Below are 22,667 nucleotides of genomic sequence, written 5' to 3'. Positions count from 1 at the left end.
GCGAAACCCTACATTTCAGCAGGATAATGCACGACCGCATGTTGCAGGTCCTGTATGGTTATATCTGGATACAGAAAACGTTCGACTGCTGCCCTGGCCAGCACATTCTCCAGATCTCACTAAGTGAAAACGTCTGGTCAATGGTGGCTGAGCAACTGGCTCGTCACAATACGCCAGTCACTACTCTTGATGAACTGTGGTATCGTGTTGAAGCTGCATGGGCAGCTGTACCTGTACACGCCATCCAAGCTCTGTTTGACTCAATGCCCAGACGTATCAAGGCCGTTATTATGGCCAGAGGTGGTGTTCTGAGTACTTATTTCTCAGGATCTATCCATCCAAATTGCGTGAAAATATAATCACATGTCAGTTCTAGTATAATATACTTGTCCAATGAATACCCGTTTATCATCTGCATTTCTTCTTGGTGTAGCAATTGTAATGGCCGGTAGTGTCGTACTCCATCCTTTTACATTTAACTAACTCGACGCCCGTCGCTCTGCTCGCGTAGACTGTGTGGCCTACAGATGTTTTAAAAAAATATTTTTATGACATTCACAGATTGTAGCACCTACGCTTGAAACGTCCCCTTTGAAAAATTATACATGACTGTGCTTAAACTGACACACAATATTTTTTAGCGCAACGCAATCTGACTTTCAGTAATCCCTACAAGTGCATGGCCCTGACTAACATTTATCTATATGTTTCACAAATCACTTACCTCATAAAATTCTTCATTACTCGAACTACTGCAATACAGCGAGCGCCACTACTGCCAGCTAAATAAAAGATTCAAACTACTGAAGGCACTAACTACTGACAGGCATATTTAGCAAATGAAAGATTTTAATAGAGAACAAACAATGTATTTACCTTAATAGTGTTCAAAAGTCATAATATATATAGCAGTTCATGACACCAATTCTTACAAATTTCAAAACTCCGCCATCTCTCTCCCCACGTCCACCATTGCTGGCAGCTCACCTCCAACTGCCCAACGCTACACGCTGTTAGCATCCAGCTGCCGCTGCCCGACACTACAATGGCAGACAACAATGCAAACTAGCCACAGACTGCGCACAGCACAGCCAGTGATTTTTCATACAGAGCGCTACATGGCGTTACCAATAAGAAAACCTAAACAGCCTACTTACATAGCCCCCATGCTCCCCACAAAAAAAATTTACAAATTGTTTTGGGCAGTGGCCAATACAGATTTGAATTTTTTTTTCATAATTATGATTACAATTTCAAAGAAATCAAATGCACACACTTATTGATACAATGTTGGTCAAAAGCTAAAATTTTCTCACAGTCCATATAGACAGTCCTGATCATTCATCACAGTAAAAATGCAGTGTTTTTTTTTTCAAAGTCTGAGCAATAAAAGAAATTGCACTTGGAAGTAGTGGATTTCTAAGCAGTCTTGAAGAAGTAGTGTTGTCCTTCCAACGAAAGGCAGTGCTGAGTCTTGACATGCAGACAGATAATGGGCCATAGTAGAGTCAGTCGACATTAAAGACTATCGGTAGGTAGGTCATCACAGAGCAGACCCACTGTAGTCCTGGTACAGAATACTATTGGTGGGCCACTAGAGGTGCAGACCCACTGCAGTCCTTGTAGAAATAATGGTATTGGTGGGTCATCAAAGGTGTAGACCCACTGTAGTCCTTATAGAGATGGCCAGCAGCCATCTGTTTGACTGTGCAGGCGCACAATCACCATTGAAGAGTCTTGCAGATAATATAGCAAGTCTATAACCACCACTTGTGCACTCACAAAAATTGTTTTTGAAATGTCCTTACAACCAGCAATGCTGTTATCCAGTCCCTTACTGAATTATTAACACACGTGCAAACACTATCAGTCCCTACTTCTCATATATTGTCCATATGCTATAACCAACAGAAACGTGTGCAGTGAAATGTAATTTACAAGTTACTTAATTTGATGAACTGGTGTCAATTACAATTTTATAACATAAGAATACAATAACAAAGGTACAAAATATATCATTAAAGAAACATAACAGTACAGATAACTTTTGCAGTAATACAGGCTTTACAAATGAATCGAAATAACAAATACATCAGTGTTACAAAAATTATGACATAAGTACATACATAAAAGATCAGAATAACTTTTGAAACCTCAACTTCACAGATGAGCATTAGAACAAAACAGAATAAATAATGTGTAATCATCTTTACGAAGTAAATAACATGTTATTAATGCAAATTACATTTGAGGAGATATGAAACGTCCCCTTAGAAAAATTATACATGTCTGTGCTTAAACTGACACACAATATTTTTTTGCGCAACGCAATCTGACTTTCAGTAATCCCTACAAGAGAATGGCCCTGACTAACATTAATCTATATGTTTCACAAATCACTTACCTCACAAAAATCTTCGTTACTCGTACTACTGCAATACAGCGAGCACCACTACTGCCATCTAAATAAAAGATTCAAACTACGGAAGCCACTAACTACTGATAGGCACAGTTAGCAAATGAAAGATTTTAATAGAGAACAAACAATGTATTTACCTTAATAGTCATAATATATATAGCACTTCATGACACCAATTCTTACAAATTTCAAAACTCCGCCATCTCTCTCCCCATGTCCACCACTGCTGGGGGCTCACCTCCAACTGCCCAACGCTACGCGCTGTTAGCATCCAGCTGCCGCTGCCCGACACTACAATGGCAGACAACAATGCAAACTAGCTACAGACTGCTCATAGCACAGCCAGTGGTTTTTCATACAGAGCGCTACATGGCGTTACCAATAAGAAAATGTAAACAGCCTACTTACACGCTTTTCACCCTAATTAAGACCATATAAGCGTTGTCTTTTCTGAATGTATTTCTGACCAAAAAGCGATTTTGTTAATAAAGCCATTTGCTTCCTTGTGGAAATACGTCCACAGCTGCTTTCATCTCCCGAGCGTGGTGGCGCATTAGGTAGCATATTGGACTCGCTTTCGGAATGACGATGGTTCAATCCGCCGTTCGGCCATCCTGATTTGGGTTTCCCGTGATTGGCCTAAATCGCTCCCGACGAATTCCGGGATGGTTCCTTCGGAAGGACACGGCCGACTTCCTTCCTCGTCCTTCCCTAATCCGGTGAGACCGATGACCTTCCTGTCTAGTCTCTTCCCCTCCAACAACCCAAATATCTCTGTATATCTAACCGAAAAATGAAATACCAGTTTCCATGAATTTAGTAGCTTTATAATTTTTCAAGGTAACGAAATATTTTGTCAAACATTTTCGTCCCCTACTGCACTCCCTTAGGGGCTGAATTTCTAGAAACACTGAGACACATTTTTTTTAAGTTTTTAACCAGGAAGTGAAATACCAACTGTCACAGATGCAGTCTTCAAAACCATTAATAGTTTTTTAGATATTACTTATTTCCTTAAAAAGTTTCACCGACTATTTAGCCACTTAGTAGTTGAATTTCCAAAAAAGCAGTGAAACATGTATTTTTTCATTTATAACCGAGAAGTCAAAAGCCAGTGTTTATAGATGTAGCTTTAAAAATGGTTAATTAGTACGCTAATAATGCTATATTTAAAAGAACGCTTTCGCCCATTATTTAACCCCCATAGAGTTGAATTTCCAAAAGGGCTGAAATACGTATATTTTTTTAGTTTCTGAGTGAGAAATCTAATACCAGTTTTAGTACCGTAGGTCTGATTTCCAAATTGCCTTAATAGTGACCCTTAATCTCCAATTTCACCCTCTTATAATTGTAATTTTGAAAAATCTCTTCTTACAAGACGCCTACAGTATAAGATCCACACCTTCCCCAAATTACATGTTTCAGTTTGGGCTGGCCGCCGATCAGTCACCCAGCTAGCCAATCAGTCGGGCATTGGCTTTTATATGTATCGATTATTTCCGGAATCTGATCAATCCTTTATTCTGCAGGTAAGAATTAAAGCTGAGCACTCAGCTAAATTAACATCAGTGCAAAGCTAGCGCAAGTCAGAATCGATCGAGCTAACAAAGCGAGCGAGAAAAATAAGCAGACGGTGAGACCACAAAGTGAGATCGGTGACCCTTGTACAATGGTTTATATGGATCTCTTATGTCGATGATATTCGTCCATTTAGAAATTACGTTTGCGTTTACAGCTTTGGTATCTCTGTTGCAGTTCATATACCCCTAAAATTTTATACTTCCCATCTGAACACTTTATTGTGGCTGTTTCCACACGTTTTACTTAATAAAATTCCGAGGGAAGCTTTCCTCCGTGACACTACATCACGAAAAGCGAGACCTTACATTTCTAAATCTTTGCTGCACTCATCCCAATCTTTTAGCAAAATTTAGTAGGAGAGTGTGTTGTACGTTGGAATACTCCACAGACATTCTCGTTCACCCAACCTTGTAATAGAAGTTTAATATACTGCTTATTCCATTTTGATATGGTAGCACTCACTTCCTCCGCGCTGCAGTCTTTTTCAGAAACGACAGAAATAAGGCTCTAGAATAGAAAAGCGTTTTCAAATGTGAAAGACTGTTCAAACGTACAACATGATCATGTACGTAGGAATAAATATTCTATTTACCTCATCGGAGGTGAGGGTATCATCTGGAGTGCCCCATGGAAGTGTGTTAGGTCCGCTGTTGTTTTCTATCTACAGAAATCATCTTTTGGATAGGGTGGATAGCAATGTGCGGCTGTTTGCTGATGATGCTGTGGTGTACGGGAAGGTGTCGTCGTTGAGTGACTGTAGGAGGATACAAGATGACTTGGACAGGATTTGTGATTGGTGTAAAGAATGGCAGCTAACTCAAAACATAGATAAATGTAACTTAATCCAGATGAATAGGAAAAAGAATCCCGTAATGTTTGAATACTCCATTAGTAGTGTAGCGCTTCACACAGTCACGTCGATTAAATATTTGGGCGTAACATTGCAGAGCGATATGAAGTGGGACAAGTATTAATGGCAGTTGTGGGGAAGGCGGATAGTAGTATAGTTTTCGGTTCAATGGTAAAATTTGGGGAAGATGTGGTTCACCTGTAAAGGAGACCGCTTATAAAACACTAATACGACCTATTCTTGAGTACCGCTCGAGCGTTTGGGATCCCTATCAGGTCGGAAAGATTGGGCAAGAACAGAATAGAAGCTTTTGAAATGTGGTGCTACAGAAGAATGCTGAAGATTTGATGGGTAGATCACGTAACTAATGAGGAAGTATTGAACAGGATTGGGGAGAAGAGAAGTTTGTGGCACAACTTGACGAGAAGAAGGGACCGGTTGGTAGGACATGTTCTGAGGCATGAAGGGATCACAAATTTAGCATTGGAGGGCAGCATGGAGGGTAAAAATCGTAGAGGGAGACCAAGAGATGAATACACTAAGCAGATTCAGAAGGATGTAGTTTGCAGTAGGCACTGGGAGATGAAGAAGCTTGCACAGGACAGAGTAGCGTGGAGAGCTGCATCAAACCAGTCTCAGGACTGAAGACAACAACAACAACATCAGGTCGGATTGAGGTAGGACATAGAAGCAATTCAGAGGCGGACTGCTAGACTTATTACTGGAAGGTTTGATCACCACGCGAGTGTTACGGAAATGCTTCAGGAACTCGGGTGGGAGTCTCTAGAGGAAAGGAGGCATTCTTTTCGTGAATCGCTACTGACGAAATTTAGAGAACCAGCATTTGAGGCTGACTGCAGTACAATTTTACTGCCGCCAACTTACATTTCGCGGAAAGACCACAAATATAAGATGAGAGAGATTAGAGCTCGCACAGAGGCATATAGGCAGTCATTTTTCCATCGTTCTGTTTGGTAGTGGAACAGGGAGAGAAGATGCTAGTTGTGGTCGGAGGTACCCTCCGCCACGCACCGTTTGGTGGATTGCGGAGTACGTATGTAGATGTGGACGTTTAAAAGTGTCCCAATCGTATCGGTACTGTATTTAGTACTCTGTGTTACTGATTACCGGTAAGTAGTGGAGTAATAACGTAAGTGAAATTAAATTAAGGAGAAGTGTTGTCAAAAATCAATTACGAGTTAGAAACATTTTCAAATAGAAGCGCTTGGGAACTAATACAAATTATCATTTTACAAATACAAAGAAATTTGTTACGTCCTCAAAGGCTTAACCATGCGAACGTTACTTAGTATCTCGGTAAATGAATAATGAACGGAGTCCCCATATTCGTTTAATACATTACACAGCTCTTTCATATGTAGAACTCGTATTATTTACAAGCGCAGCACAGACGACCCCAGCGCTGTCGCACAACAGGAAAGGCAGGAAATACTGGAATGTGTCTGTGGTGGTCGTCACTGCGCAGTCATGCGTGTCATTCTAAAATAAGTCGCCAGGTGGAACCACCGACCAGAACACATGTGTTCCTAGCCACTCTGTCCTCTGGGTACAACTCTCTCCCCTACAAATTCACTGATTCATCTGAATACGAAATAAATAACTGCCGATACCACGTGTAGCCTTTCTGGCAGCTGCCAAGAGGAGAAATAATTTTTTTATCGAATTTAAAAATTTTACTTTCAAGTACACAGTCGCCAGTCCGACTTAGACATTTGTCGGAGCGTTATACCGAATTTCCAACACCATCGTCATAGAAGGCAGCCGCCTGTGCTTTCCGATAATTCTCTACGCCGGTCTATAGCGCGTAGACTGCGCCCAAGTGTTGTCTTCGTATGCAGCGTTTCATGTGAACAGAGATGATACTCAGGACGAGCCAATTAGGGCTGTGTTGTGGGCGATCGGACACTTCCCATCGAGAAGGCTGCAGGAGCGTCTTCACTGCCCCTGCAGAGGGCGGCTGAGAATTGCCACGAAGAAGTAAGTGCGTGGCAGTTGTGTTACGTGGACTGCATTAATTTAATTTACGAAAATTAGTATTTCACTTCCCTGTTAGATATAATTAAAAATTTGTTAGGGAATGAAAGTTGCTATGAAAATATTTCCACTAGAACACAAAAGGTGTGATTACCACAATCTTTGGACTCCAGCTACCAAAATCGGTTAAGCAAAGACCATGCTTATACGGGTTTTAGTTAACGTGAAAAGCTTAGAAAGTGTTTCAGTTTGCGAGAAACATAAAAATTCGATTAAATGAAAACAAAAAAATCTGTGCAGACCATACAGTCAACGCGAGCGAAGCAGTGGGAGATAAGCTCGTTCACTCGTATTACTACACGCATCGAGAAAGTTTTACATCATCTCGGTTCCTAGAGTTCCGGAACCCTTACAGAAAATTGGAATAGAGATCAACATAAACATCATTTCCTCCCTTTTTATTCCTCATGAATGCCACATATTGCAAGTTCTACCACCATACAGCGAGACCTTCAGAGGTGGTGGTCCAGATTGCTGTACACCTCTAATACCCAGTGACACGTTCTATTGCATTGATGCATGCCTGTATTCGTCGAGGCATACTACCCACAAGTTCATCAAGGCGCTGTTGGTCCAGATTGTCCCACACCTCAACGGCGATTCCACGTACATACCTCAGAGTGGTTGGTGGGTCACGTCATCCATAAACCTTTTCAATGTATCCCAGGCATATTCGATAGGGCATATGTCTGGAGAGCATGCTGCCCACTCTAGTCGAGAGATGTCGTTATCCTGAAGGAAGTCATCCACAAGATGTGCAGAATATGAGCGCGAATTGTTGTCCATGAAGACGAATGCCTCGCCAATATGCTGCCTATATGCTTGCACTATCGGTCGGAGGATGGCATTCACGTATCGTACAGCCGTGACCACCAGCGACGTACGTCGGCCCCACATAACGCCACCCCAAAACAGCAGGGGACCTCCACCTTGCTGCACTCGCTAGACAGTGTGTCTAAGGCGTTCAGCCTGAGCGGGTTGCCTCCAAACTCGTCTCCGACGATTGTCTGGTTGAGGGCATATGTGACTCTCATCGGTGAAGAGAACGTGATGCCAGTCCTGAGCGGTCAATTCGGCATGTTGTTGGACCCATCTGTACCGCTGCACGGTGTCGTGGTTGCAAAGATGGACCTCGCCATGGACGTAGGGAGTGAAGTTGCACATCGTGCAGCCTATCGCACACAGTTGGAGTCGTAACGCGACGTCCTGTGGCTGCACGAAGAGCATTATTCGACATGGCGCCGTTGCAGACAGGGTTCCTCCGAGCCATAATCGGTAGGTAGCGGTCATCCACTGCAGTAGTAGCGCTCGGGCGGCCTGAGCGAGGCATGTCATTGACAGTTCCTCTCTGTACCTCCTCCATGTCCGAACAACATCGCTTTGGTTCAGTCTGAGACGCCAGGACACTTCCTATGTTGAGAGCCCTTAATGGCACAAAGTAACAGAGGGGACACGATCGAACCGCGGTATTGACCGTCTGGGCATGGTTGAACTACAGGCAATACGAGCCGTGTACCTCCTTCCTGGTGGAATGACTGCGGCTGATCGGCTGACGGACCCCCTCTGACTAATAGGCTGTGCTCATGCATGATTTTTACATCTTTGGGCGGGTTTGGTGATATCTCTGAACAGTCGAAGGGACTGCGTCTCTTCCGTCCAGCGGGGGTGCCACCGCTACACTACGTGCAGATCGTGGCCAATAGCCGCTCCCTCCAGTTTCGTGTATAGGAATCCGCTCTGCCCTAGTCCAGTCACTCTGGTACTCGCTCTGGAGTGCGTCTCTATCTCGGCGGTACTGCGCTCTGTTCGTTGCTCGTTGTTGACATTTGCCTGGCTCTGGTTCCGAGTGTATTTACTGTTGGTGTTTGGTGTTGTGGTTTCTACAAGCCTCCGTTGTTTATCTCTTGTTTGTTGCGTCGGTTATAGTCGGTCGTTGTCGGTCGTTGTCAGTTGTCGTTGGTCTGTCGTCCGACTCGTCCTGTGTTTACCCGGTGGTGCGTGCTCCACCTCCGGCGGCTTCCCCACCTGGCGGCTCCGATCCGCTGCCCAAGGCATTCCCGCAGTTGGTTTTTGTTACTACAAACACCTTCTTCATTGTGCCTATGGGACGGCGCGAATCCGTCATCTTCCAGGAGAACATCTCCTGGACACCTGTACTCCGGGACGGAAATAAGCTGTCGGTGGCTCCATTATGCTCTGGGGAACATTTACGTAGGCATCCATGGGTCCATTGGAGCTGGTGTAAGGCACCATTAATTTGCCATGTCACAAGGCCAGCAGTGTGATGGAGTGGTGAGTTCCAGGTGACGTGTAGGCCCCCTGACTCACCAGATCTGATCCCAATCGAACACGTCTGGGACGTGATTGAATGTGGCGTCAGAGCTTATCGCCATCCTACCCGGAATATACGAGAGTTGCATGACTTGTATGTGCAGAAGGGGAGCCAATTGGTTCACGAGACTTACCAAGGCCTCATTGCTTTCGTATCAGTGGCAGAGAGGGTCATACTGGCTGATCAGTGTCAACACTTTTGGAGAGCATCTGAGCACCCTTCTTAGTTTGTTTGCAGATGATGCAGTGAAGTCAGCAGAACTTATTGTTTAGAAAACACACCTGTATGGTGCTAAAAGTAGCAACTAACCCTAAATAATGAAAAGTGTGAGGTCCTGAACATTAGTACCAAAGAAATCCGTTCAGTTTTGGTTACGTGATATATCACACAATCTAAAGGATGTTAGTAGATCAATTTATTCGACACACTAACATATCCTGTTCATCGCAAACTTGGTAGGTATGCTAATGCGTTAATGCGGAAATGATTTACGCTTAAAAATTTAGTTTCTTTTGCGCCCACCAAGAGCAATCCTGGTGCTGTATACTGTTTGTTTCACAGCATGACATCCACACCATGGGCTCTTAATTAAACTGTTTTATGTGAACAGCAACAATTCCAGTGATGAACTGAGAGAGCATCGCTGACAAAGGTCTGAGGAAAGCTCCGAAGTCATTAAATGGTTTAAAGATGATGATGATAGTGATGAAATTCGAAAACGAGAGTCAGTTTGTTGTGGCACATGGAGGAGGAAGCTGTCCTAGTGCCATGAAAATTATTGACGAGACTGCTGTTGCTGTATGTGACCATGTAGCACGTGCTCCAGATAGCGCCAGTGTTTGGGCAGTGTCATGAGAATTGTACATCCCAAGGTGAACAGCGCGGAAAGTTTTCGACCTGTTTTACACTGGTACCCGTACAAGATTCAGACGTTGCGGCAACTAAAACCTCGTGATTCGCAGCAACATTTTGAATTTTCTCTCCATTTTCTGGCCTTACTTTGGTTCGCGGAGTATGCTTGTAGATGTAGATACAGACCTTGGATGGAAAGTCGCCCACAGACATAGAAGTATCTTCAGGTGTACCGCAGAGAAATGTGTTTGGATCCTTCATTTTGCTTGTTAAAGACACCACAGAGAATGTTGTAACATCAGAATATGTGGGATATAACGGAGTTATCGACAGTGAAGTACTGTCTGAGTGTTTGGTGGTGCAAAGACTAGCAACTGTTTTAAAATGTTCAAAAATGTAAAACTGTGCACCTCACAGAAAGGAAAATATAGTATGCTATGACTATAGTAAACAAAGGATCACAATTGGAAGCAGTCATCTGCTACAAATAACTGAGTGTAACAGTATGTACCAATATGAAATGGAATGATTTCGAAGTCTCAGTCATAAAACGATAAGTCGCTGCAGTCATGGACTGTGCGGCTGGTCCCAGTGGAGGTTCGAGTCCTCCTTCGGTCATGGGTGTGTTTGTTTGTCCTTAGGATGATTTAGGCTAGGTAATGTGTAGGCTTAGAGACTGATGACCTTAGCAGTTAAGTCTCATAGGATTTCACACACATTTGAACATTTTTCCATAAAAGGAGGTGACAAACTTCGGTTGATTCATAGGCCAGTAGGAAGATGCATCAGTCTGCAAAAGACAGGTTCGACATGTCTGTGAATACAACTTTTGCATGTGGGACCTGTCCCAAATTCTACTAACGAGGAATCCTGAACGTTTACAAACTGTCACCCTCTGCCAGTGGCACCATCAGATGGAGTATGTAGGGTCACGTGCTCCGCTCACAGGTCTCCCTGCTTTTGTAGGGTTTCTTAATCTTGGAGCCGCTAATACTCAGTCGAGTAGCTCCTAACGAGGTATCCTGAACGTTTACAGACTGTCACCCTCTGCCAGTGGCACCATCAGATGGAGTATGTAGGGTCACATGCTCCGCTCACAGGTCTCCCTGCTTTTGTAGGGTTTCTTGATCTTGGAGCCGCTAATACTCGGCCGAGTAGCTCCTCAGTTCACTTAGCAAGGCTGCGTTCACTCCGCACAAAAGAAAGGTCCCTGGCTGCATCAGCAATGGGACGCAGATACTCCACAGGCAGCCAGATGCTCTGACCGCTCAGGTATGGAGGTGGACACAGAGAATACTCGAGAACACCGGAAATAGCTCACCCAGGCGGAAGAAAGGTACCAGTGGGAAACTGCAAACATGTAGAACGCGATCCATCATAGCAGTGCATGTGCTCACAGATCCTGCAGTGGCAGTCCAATCGGACAGAGGCCCAATTTAAACAGGGCATAGTGAACGAGTCATACACGTGACGATCACATCTCGATTTGAGGAGGACATTAGTGGGTGCAGGTAGACAGATGTCTTAGACAACGTTTTGTACACTTAAGCCAGTTTCAGAGGAGCCTAGTGTTTGGCATGAAAACCCAAGGCTGGTCGACACGCTGGGTAGCTCGCTAGGTCAAATGGCTAAGTAACCTAAGGACATCACACACATCCATGCCCGAGGCAGGATTCGAACCTGCGACCGTAGCGGTCACGCGGTTCTGGACTGAAGCGCCTAGAACCACTCGGCCACCGCAGCCGGCTCTCGATTGTTAGAGTGTTCAGTCAGATGATGTTGAGAGGAATGGACACGAGATGGCACCAATGTGCAACGCACTGGGTATGGAGGGACTGGAAAGTCAAGGCCTGAGGATTGAAAGATAATGTGGCGAGTTACCAGGGATCCTACAGTGACTGGCTCCAAGATACAAGCAAATCTACATGTGCCAGTTGTCCGACAAATCATTTCTAGACGCATTGCAGATGCAAATTTGCAATCTGAGCACCATTGTCACGTATTGTCGTTAACAATGAGACATTGTCGACTCCATCCACAGTGGTACCAAACCAGAAGGATGTTTACTGTCACAGGTCGGTAAAACATGTTGGTTAGTGATGAATCCCGATACGTTTTAAGGAGGGATGATTAATGCATGCAGGTGTGGAGGCAACACGATGAATGGTACAATCTAGAGTTCCACCTGTTCTACATTACACCACACTGCCCGCATGCACAGCCAGCTTAATTGGTTCAAATGGCTCTAAGCATTATGCGACTTAACTTCTGAGGTCATAGGTCCCCTAGAACTTAGAACTACTTAAATCTAACTAACCTAAGGACATCACACACATCCATGCCTGAGGCAGGATTCGAACCTGCAACTGTAGCAGTCATCCGGTTCCAGACTGTAGCGCTTAGAACTGCTCGGCCACCCCAGCAGGCCCAGCTTAATTGATGGGGGAACCATGACGGGCAATAGCCAATCTACAATTGTGGTACGTAGCTAGTCTTGTGTTGATCACGTTCTTCGACCTCACATGGGACCTCTCCTATCTGGTGTACCAGTGCACTTCTCCAGCAAGCCAGTGCTTATCTGCATACAAAAAAAAGTGTGAAGTCTTATGGGACTTAACTGCTAAGGATATCAGTCCATAAGCTTACTCACTAGTTAACTTAAATCATCCTAAGGACAAACACACACACCCATGCGCGACGGAGGGCCTGAACCAACGCCATATCTACATACAGGTCGAGTTGCTCAAGACTTCCTACATTCTGTTTAGACTCTTCCATGACTGGACAGATTCCTAAGCTTGTGGTCTATAGACCATGTGTGGGACCAGCTGAAACTCCAGGTGCCAGCATGTCACTCTGTACATGACGACTGTTCAAGATTTGTGGGTTACTTTGCGTCAAGGCAACACCTGATGGCTAATCAACTCGACGTTGGATTGATCATACATATATACTACTGGCCATTAAAATTGCTGCACCAAGAAGAAAGGCAGATGATAAACGGGTGTTCATTGGACTTATATACTATACTAGAACTGACATGTGGTTACATTTTCTCGCAATTTGGGTGCACAGATACTGAGAAATCCCCAGAACAACCACCTATGGCTGTAGTAACGGCCTTGATATAGGCTACAATACGACCTTTATCAAAGTTGGAAATGCGATGGTACGCATTTCTCCTCCTTACACGAGGCATCACAACAAAGTTTCATCAGGCAACGCCTGTCAACTGCCGTTTGTGTATCAGAAACCGGTTGGGAACTTTCGTCATGTCAGCACGTTGTAGGTGTTGGCACCGGCGCCTACCTTGTGTGAATGCCCTGAAAAGCTAATCATTTGCATATCACAGTATCTTCTTCCTGTCGGTGAAATTTCGCGTCTGTATCAATTTCAGCATGAGGTGGTTGAGCACATTGTTAATACTGTGCTGTGTTTGCCTGCTTGTACTCAGTGTATTTGTTTACATGTCTTGATATTGGGATCAAGTGAATTATTTGTACAATTATGTGTGATAAATTGGCTTCTGAGTGCGTTGTTTAGACTGTGGCAGCGAGCTAACGCGGCGCCTGTGTCGCAGGAGGAGATGCGCCGGCTAGTGCTGTGGCTGGCCGCGGCGGCGCTGGCGGCGGTGGGCGGGGCCGACGCGCGCGCCTTCCCCCACGCGGGCCACCACAACACCTCCCCCGGCCGCGCCCACCACGGCCACGGCCACGCCAGCGGCAGCGCCAACGCGTCGGGCGCGGACGACCGGTCCGACCCGCTGGTCGTGGCCACCACCAGCGGGCTCGTGCGCGGCCGCTCCGTCACCGTGCTCGGCAGGGAGGTCAGTACAGCGCCAACGCCGGGCTGCTCGCTAGCCGGAGGAGCCGCCGCAAGCTCCGCGTGTGCGACGCTACAACATAACCGTGTGGCCCCTCGGGTTGGTCCAACTTTGGAACCCAATACAGCAGACACTCTTAAGTCACACAGATTCCACAAGTCGTATGTGGCACTGGATGTCTATGCACAACTTAGACAGTTCCTATAAATTACAGTCCATTTGTTCCAACAGGTTTAAGTCTGGCAAATTTGGTGATCGGGACATTGAGCTGACTACCACACTCTTAAAACCACTGCAGCACTAGTCTGGTCCTCTAATCAGAACAGTTATCCTACTGGAAAATGGCATCACCATTCGGAATACCATCCAGAATGGCGAGGTGTGATAGTTCTGGAGTATTATTCACACAGTCCACAGCTGTCATAGTACTTTTGTTACTACCACTGTTTCCAGGAAAGACCAGGTGAATGTTCTCCATATCATAAAACTACACCTGACCAGCATCATAGGTTGCACAATGCATGTTTTGAGTTACCTGAGCCCGCCTGGTTAGCCGTGCAGTCTAACACACTCCTTTCTGGGAGGGAATGCATGCTAGTCTTCGGCACAAATCCGCCCAGTGTGTTAATGTCGAGCTCTTGTGTGCTGACCAGTCTGTGGGTGCTTTTTAAGGCGGTTTTCCATCTGCCTCACGGAGTGCGGGCTGGTTCCCCTTATTCCACCTCACTTACACTATGTCAGTGACTGCTGCACAAGCTCTTTCTCCACATACAAGTACACCAGTTTTACTCTACCATGCAAACATTGGGGTTACACTCGTCTGGTGTGAGACGTTCCTAGGTGGGGCTGCACTGGGGGCTGAACTGCACAGTAACCCTACACTTACACTATGTCACTGACTGCTGCACAAGAACTTTCTCCACATACAAGTACACCAGTTTTACTCTACCATGCAAACATTGGGGTTACACTCGTCTGGTGTGAGACGTTCCTAGGGGGGGCTGCACTGGGGGCTGAAAGATACAGTAACCCTAGGTTTGGTGTGGGACAGTGGTGAGGTGAGTGGACTGCTGTCGCTTGTTGTGGGGTTGTGAACCACTGAGGGCTACGGCGGGGACGAGTCCTCTGTTGTTTCTCGGTGCCCTGTTCCATACAGTTCAATACAAATGTTCAAGTGTGTGTGAAATCTTATGGGACTTAATGTTGTGGTTGCCAGGAGAGCCGACCTGTATAAGGAAAGGAGGCCAAAATGCACGCGTTTTAGCTCACGCAGGCTGGCATGAGGTCTGGAAGATGACAAGGGAATTAGAATTGAGAAAAACGGACGTAGCTGGTGGAATACTTAACTTTAATCCATTAATGGAGAACGTCGCTCTTTATGGTACATGATTCACAATATCAATAGTACGGATACTGGCGCCTTGCTAGGTCGTAGCAAATAACGTAGCTGAAGGCTAGGCTAACTATCGTCTCGGCAAATGAGAGCATAGAAGTCAGTGAACCATCGCTAGCAAAGTCGGCTGTACAACTGGGGCGAGTGCTAGGAAGTCTCTCTAAACCTGCCGTGTGGCGGCGCTCGGTCTGCAATCATTGATAGTGGCGACAGGCGGGTCCGACGTATACTAACGGACCGCGGCCGATTTAAAGGCTGCCACCTAGCAAGTGTGGTGTCTGGTGGTGACACCACACTTAACTGCTAAGGTCATCAGTCCTTAAATTTACACACTACTTTTGCTAAATTATCCTAAGGACAAACAGACACACTCCCATACCAGAGGGAGGACTCGAACCTCCGCCGGGACCAGCAGCACAGTCCATGACTGTAGCGCCTCAGACCGCTCAGCTAATCCCGCGCGGCAGTACAATACAAAAACCTTCCATTATAGTGTATCTGGATATGACCTTCGACCTGATGTAACAAAAAACATAATTGATATGACTATCAAACGCATTCCCATGGTGGAACCTGTTTCCATTGCAGTCATAAGTGATGATCTGTCTGAGTCAACACGGTGATGCACAACGGCGTCTGCTGTGGAGCCCCATGTTCAATAATGTGTTTTGAATGTGATATGGAGAACATTCACCTGGTCTTTCCTGGAACCCGTTGCAGTAACAAAAGTACTGTGACAGCTGTGGACTGTGTGAATAATATTCCAGAACTATCACATCCCGCCATTCTGGATGGCATTCCTAATGGTGATGCCATTTTCCAGTAGGATAACTGTTCTGATTAGAGGACCAGACTCGTGCTGCAGTGGTTTGAAGAGTGTCGTAGTCAACTCAACGTCTTGATTACCAAATTTGCCAGACCTGAACCTGTTGGAACAAGAAAAGTCGGTCCTGCACCATCGTTTTACTCGTAAGATATGTCCTGTTATACAGAGCAGGCAAACCTTGGAGGTTCACATTTTGTGATGAGTGGACCTTATCGGCTACGTGTGCTTCAACTGTGCATTAACTGTTTTCCATAGATGCTCATGTGAGCAACATCTTATGAGGCAACCAGCTTCGCTCCTTCCAGGTTAAAAGTCATGACAATCTGTCCTTTGTCAAAATCACTGAGGTCTGTATCATTGCTACAATGATCCGTGTATGGCTTGCTTATACCCTTCCATTAAGCTCCCTTTACATACATGCGTTTCTCAGTGTGAAGCGCGCCATACGTGATGTCTGTTGTGGTTGCTGCACGCTCTGAAACGACCTCTCTACGTCTCACGGCACACAACTTGCTCTCGGTCGCGGCCTCAGCGCTCTCAAGCGCATCTGGCCGATAAATCTCAGTTCCTTTACGGAAACAGACGTGCCTAAAATACACTGCACATCAGAACTGTAGAATCACTTTTTAGAAACCCTGTACTTACTTCAAACTGCGACGTATAGCTTCTAAAATTGGCTCAAAAGGTCCCCACGGCCTTATCTCTAATGGTAAAAAGGAGTGGCTCCTTACGACGTCATCCTTGAGTTCGACGACACCTCTAACAGTGAAGTGCCGACACATCCGAGAAAAAGATCAGAGCTTAGAAGTTCATAGGATCTGAGAGGGGAGTCAGTGGTGTCACATGTGCGCCAAACATCACCAGGCTTCTGCCCAACGCCACCACGGACGTGTGACTAGATGGGAATGTCGTCGACCCTCTCTTACTCACATTTACCTCCTTCACACTTCCATGACACAGGTTATAACAGCGACGCCCAGGGTTGAAATCACTCGTTTTTCTTATGTATGGTCGAGGAAAATATTTCAGACACACCCTCATTCAAAATAGACACGACAAGGCCTCCAGTGGTGGCATAAGTGAAAGTACCCCTTCCTCTGAGGTGTTGATCCCCAAACATTTTGAGGTCGAAAGCGACTACAGAATAATTACATAAGCGGGGCGACGTTCTTTACAATTTTTGTCACTTATGACTGGGGCACTGCGTGGAAGTACAAGACACCATTCAAAACCATTCGACAAAATTTGATCGTGTTACAAGGGAGAAAAGTGTGCTTATGCTTTGTCAGCCATCTTCGTTTGCACCCTACTGTGATGTGTCAATGTATCATTCTTCTGTGATCACATGCACGAATTAAACGGCAAGTTTGTTAAGCTCCTTGAGCATGCGTACCCCCTTCCCGCACCTGGGTTCCCGGGTTCGATTCCCAGCAGGGTCAGGGATTTTCTCTGCCTCGTGATGACTGGGTGTTGTGTGATGTCCTTAGGTTAGTTAGGTTTAAGTAGTTCTAGGTTCTAGGGGACTGATGACCATAGATGTTAAGTCCCATAGTGCTCAGAGCCAGTTGAACCATTTTTTTTTTTTTGAGAATGTGTCTGTACAGACACGACTTGTGACAAGAGCCCTAGGCGCCTGCAGGTAGGCAACAACTTGACACTTCTTAGTTGTGGCTTGTGTACTAGCAGGGGCCTAGGGTTCTCACCATAGGTTTTTCCTGTACAGGTAGATTTTTACAGTGCTCAACAAACGTACACAGTTGGCACTGTGGGTGATACCGAAGTGAGGTTCTCAGCTTGGAGGCCTGGGAAATCAGAAGCACCACTTGCTACTCCGCATCGCGATCAAATTTCGTCGAACTGTTTTCAATGGTCTCAAGTAGATCTAGTCTCACAACATTCCAAAGGGGTGAGATCAGCCTGAATGTGGATGGTTGTTGGACTATGGTGTCTTTAGAGAAGGCCGTTCAAAACATGCAATGCACGACAGACAAAGGCCTTTGGAGGGAGTAGGCCTGTTAGGCTATGTTCACAATGTGCGCCAGACAAGGATGGGGAAAGGGTGGAAAATCTGCTCCACTGATTTTCATGCTGTAAAAACTCTTGCCTGTGTAGAAGAAAAACAAAAACGCCTACTTATCGTTTGGCGTGACTTTTTAGTTTGCTAACGTTTATCAGTCGATTTTTTGAAGGCAGTATGTGTGGTATAAACGTTCTATACCACACTTGTTAGGGGTTGCAGATATTGACCGCAGTCCGTAATAGATACTCCTGCATCCGCGAGTTGCAACTAAAGCGGCTTGTGACAAGTTATCTACAGAGCTCTCGTCCACTATTGCTCGGTACGTCAACTAGGAATGTTGCATAGCCTTCAGCTGATAGCAAGCAACCTCTAACATGGCGCTTAGTCAAGTATAGCATCAGTAATGCCTCTCTAGATATCTGTTTGTACGTGGCATATGAAGAAGCCAGTAACACAAGTTAAGTACAATATATATTATTTTCACCAACGAACACTACTTATTTCAGTTGTTGCAGATACAGACTATGCAACCAGCTCCCTACCGACTTCACTGCCAAACCTGCACCTGTCGGCATAACAACTGACGACGAGAATCATAACAGTATGCAATTAAAAAATCTAATTTTTGAACACGTGCTAGTGTAGCATTTTAGCTTCTTAATTAATCATCTCTCTTTTTATAATTCAAAACGGTAATCGTGAAATGACGCTATTTGTCAAGTACTTCCACTTGATTTACAGTGTTATAGCAGAAACGTTTGATAGCTGCTGGCTCACTGTCGCATACGTTTTACACTGTTCATTATTACCAGTGAACTTTAGCTAAACGTACAACAAAGTTTTTGAAACGGCTGCCACACGAGTATCGGTCGCCGTACGCAAGTAAACGCGAGTTTTTCTGTGACATCAGAGTTGCGATTGAAAGCCCATAGAATTCGCATGGGTGTAGCGTGATGTCAAACGCTGCAGGACTGAATAAACGGTTTACTAGCAGGCAGTATCGGCCTACAGTCGGTGCCTTGTGTTATTTTAATGATCCATGTAAAGAAAAATCCAAATCTAAGGCAAAAAAGGCTCGCCACTAAACAATTATCTGAATCTGATGGAAACTGGTTGATGTGGTGTACGATCTCACAACAAATTTCAGTACTGCGACTGCCACCAGATATTGCTCCTTGCGACTTTTTTCTATTTCCAAGAGTCAAAACGGCGGTCAAGCGACACCATTTTCAAACGACACAAGATGTCCAAACAGCTGTGACGAGGGTTCTTGGAGGATATTACAGAAGATGAGTCCCAGAAATGTTACCATCAATGGCTGAAGCGCTGGAAAAAGTGTGTGCTATCATAAGGGAACTACTTTGAAGGAGGCAACACTAAACTTGACTAAAATGCTAAGCAACATTTTTTTCCGCATTAGTCTCATTACTTTATTGTCGCATCTCGTATATGTACAGAAAAATAAATGATTACAGTTTCAGGCAAACTGGAAAGAGCTCCATAAATTGATCAAGTCAGTAACACTTTGGTACACATCTGGCCCTTGTGCCAGCAGGACTGATGACCATAGATGTTAAGTCCCATAGCGCTCAGAGCCATTTGAACCATTTGTGGCAGCAGTTATTTGACTTGGTGTCGATTGATAGAATCTGTGGATGTCCTCCTGAGGAATATCATGCCAAATTCTGTCCATCTGGCGCCTTAGATCGTCAAATTCCTGAGCTGCTTAGAGGGCCCTGCCCATAATGTTGCAAACTGGATGGAGATCTAGCGACATTGCTGGCCAAGGTATGGGGTTTGGCAAGCACGAAGACAGCATTACCTTGCTGAAATGTAAATTCAGGATTGCTTGGCAAGAAAGGCAACAAAATGGGGATAGAATATCGTCAATGTATTTCTGTGTTGTAACGGTGTCAGGGAACAACCACTATGAAATGAAATGGCACCCCATAGATCACTTCTGGTTGTTGGGCGATATGGCGGACGACAGTGTATTCCACTTTGGTCCAGGGCGTCTCCACATACGTCTTCATTGGTCATCGAGGCGCAGTTCGAAGCCAGAATAACCACTGAAAACAGTGCCAGTGGAGTTACTAAGATCCACGTCGAATACATATCTGGTGAGTCCCCTCACAGCGGAGGGATTCCAAGATGACTGTCGCCCGCCATACGGCCCGGCAACTGGGGTGCCAGTTATTTTCACCGCAGGATCACTTTGGTTGTCATCCACAGCCCTGTTACAGCTGAGGGAGATGCCGACGATATTCCAGGGCCTGTTATGTTGCCCTCATGAGAAGCCATCCTGGGCTTACGTTTCAGCAAGATAACGCCCGGCCCCACACGCTGACAGTTTCTACTGCTAGTCTCCATTCTTGCCAAACCCTATCCTGGCCAGCAAGGTCATCATATCTCTCTCCAGCTGAGAACGTTTGGAGCATTGTGGGAAGGGTACACAAGGCAGCTCGGGACTTTGACGGTCTAATGCATCAGTTGCACAAATGGTTCAAATGGCTCAAGCATGGTGGGACTTAACATCTGAGGTCATCAGTCCTCTAGACTTAGAACTACTTAAACTTAACTAACCTAAGGACATCACACACATCCATACCCGAGGCAGGATTTGAACCTGCGACCGTAGCAGCCACGTGGCTCCGGACTGAAGCGCCTAGAACTGCTCGGCCACTGCGGGCGGTTCCCAGTTGGACAGTATTTGGTGTTATTTCCCTCAGAAGGACGTCCAACAAAACTATCAGTCAATGCCAACTGCTTGCCTCAGGGCCCGAGGTGCACCAACGTGTTATTTACTTGCTCAATTTATGGAGCTCTTTCCCTGTGATAAATTTTTCTGAAAGTTCTTTAAAGTCAGTGCCGCCATTACACTTTTGTTTATTTACAGTCTTACATTTACACTTACAAAATCATGATTTCGGCTTCAAAGTGTCATTATCAAGTGTTTCTTACAAGTCAAGCTTGATAATGGCACTTTGAAGCCAATATTATGATTGTGCAAGTGTAAATGTAACACTGTAAATAAACAACTGTCTAATGGCGGTACTGACTTAAAAGAAATATATTATAAATGTGGCCCCACATTATGATTTTTTTTCTGAAATTGCATTCGTTTGTTTGTCTGTACATGTACATGGTGTCTATCCATTTCTGTCCCAGCCGGATAATATCTTCTTGGTGCGTTTTTCCCTTTTGTCTTACAGTGCGTATACTATATTTCCCCTTGGCAGCTACGAATAAACTGGCTGTTTTTCTTACAATAGGCTGCACTTGGCATTTTAAAAAGCAAACCGTAGTCAACATCGTGTAGTTAGTAGAATGTACATTTCATATTTGGAACTAGGCGAGAATGATAATTAACATATACTCAGGCTTTCCTGGGGATGGCCTGCCATAAAAGCTTGCGACATGCTACCTAACTGCTTTCTGGTTGGTGATGAAAAACGTCAGAGGTCAAGAAATAGAATTAAATTTATAGATGTTTCTACATCTAAGGTAAATAACATACGAGATGTATCGTTTTCAAATTTTCACTTTCATATTTCTGAGCGTGTAGTACCGAAAGCAGTAAATAACTACATTGACCCTATATCATCTCTTAGGAAAAATATATATTTTAAGAAATTCTTGTGATGAAACCAAGGACAAGTGGAATTGCGTGTGAGTGTACATTTACCTGAATTGCTTGGTCATACTTCACCAAAATTTTAAACTCTGATGTCCCTCCCTAAGGAATTTCCATTTCGTTCTTTACATTTGAACAGGAAGAAGAAAGGAAGATTAGTATTTAATATGCTGTCGAAGTACAGGATACTGGAGATAGGTAACAAAAAGAATAATGGACAGCTTCAGCGAACCCTGAAACACTACAGGGCAAGTAAACAAATTACTGTCGATCGATGCAAATCTGTGCATCTTTTTTTTTTCCTTTGTCCCTTTGGCAGGCTGAACTGAACAGGCAAGGGAATCCCTATTCTTCGAGAGCTGACATAAAAGTTCGTAGATAATAAAGATGCTTTCGTACAGAATAATTACTTAATTGGTATCGTTTTGAAGCACAAAAGACATACGATGTTGTGGACTCATCCCGTAAATACGGATGCCATTTAGGAGAACGTTTTAGTTTACGTAAAGCAGTAGAAAGTTCCCTGAAATAACTGGTTCGTATTACAGAATGAGTTATAATACATTTTGGCATATGCTGCATAACTTTCAAGATATGAGACAGATCAGGAAGAAGTTACCGTCGCCATTGTTAGTAATGTGTTACTGCGCTTTCCAAAAAGGTATTTGTCCTTTTCGAGTTGCATACTTTCTTCTACGTTTTTCCCACTAGTTTTTTTCTTTCTTTTTTCTTAACGATGCGGTTGTTGGCAGTGGCGATTGTTTATCGATTGGAACCAGCAGGTGACCAGACACCAGCGATTTTTTATCGCTGACCAGTTCCGTGCTGGAAACTTGGCGCGGACTTCAATGTGAGATGCTTTTAATAGCTTCCACAATGAAA

The 22,667-nt window shown here is 44.7% G+C and overlaps 1 protein-coding gene across 2 annotated transcripts in view; it reads left to right on the top strand.

The window, feature by feature from the left end:
* LOC126293695 (acetylcholinesterase-like) overlaps positions 1 to 22,667 on the top strand; it is an 824,325-nt gene that overhangs the window by 112,083 nt on the left and 689,575 nt on the right. For both annotated transcript variants that reach the window (XM_049986998.1, XM_049986997.1), the window contains exon 2: positions 13,670 to 13,915. In XM_049986998.1, the coding sequence (XP_049842955.1) occupies positions 13,676 to 13,915 (240 nt within the window). In that variant the 5' untranslated portion in view covers positions 13,670 to 13,675. The remainder of the gene's footprint in view (positions 1 to 13,669; positions 13,916 to 22,667) is intronic.

The sequence above is a fragment of the Schistocerca gregaria genome, chromosome 10 (assembly GCF_023897955.1).
Source record: "Schistocerca gregaria isolate iqSchGreg1 chromosome 10, iqSchGreg1.2, whole genome shotgun sequence".
In the NCBI taxonomy this organism is placed as follows: Eukaryota; Metazoa; Arthropoda; class Insecta; order Orthoptera; family Acrididae; genus Schistocerca; species Schistocerca gregaria.
Note: the sequence above shows the minus strand (reverse complement) of the source record. Positions and strands in the feature narration are given on the sequence as shown.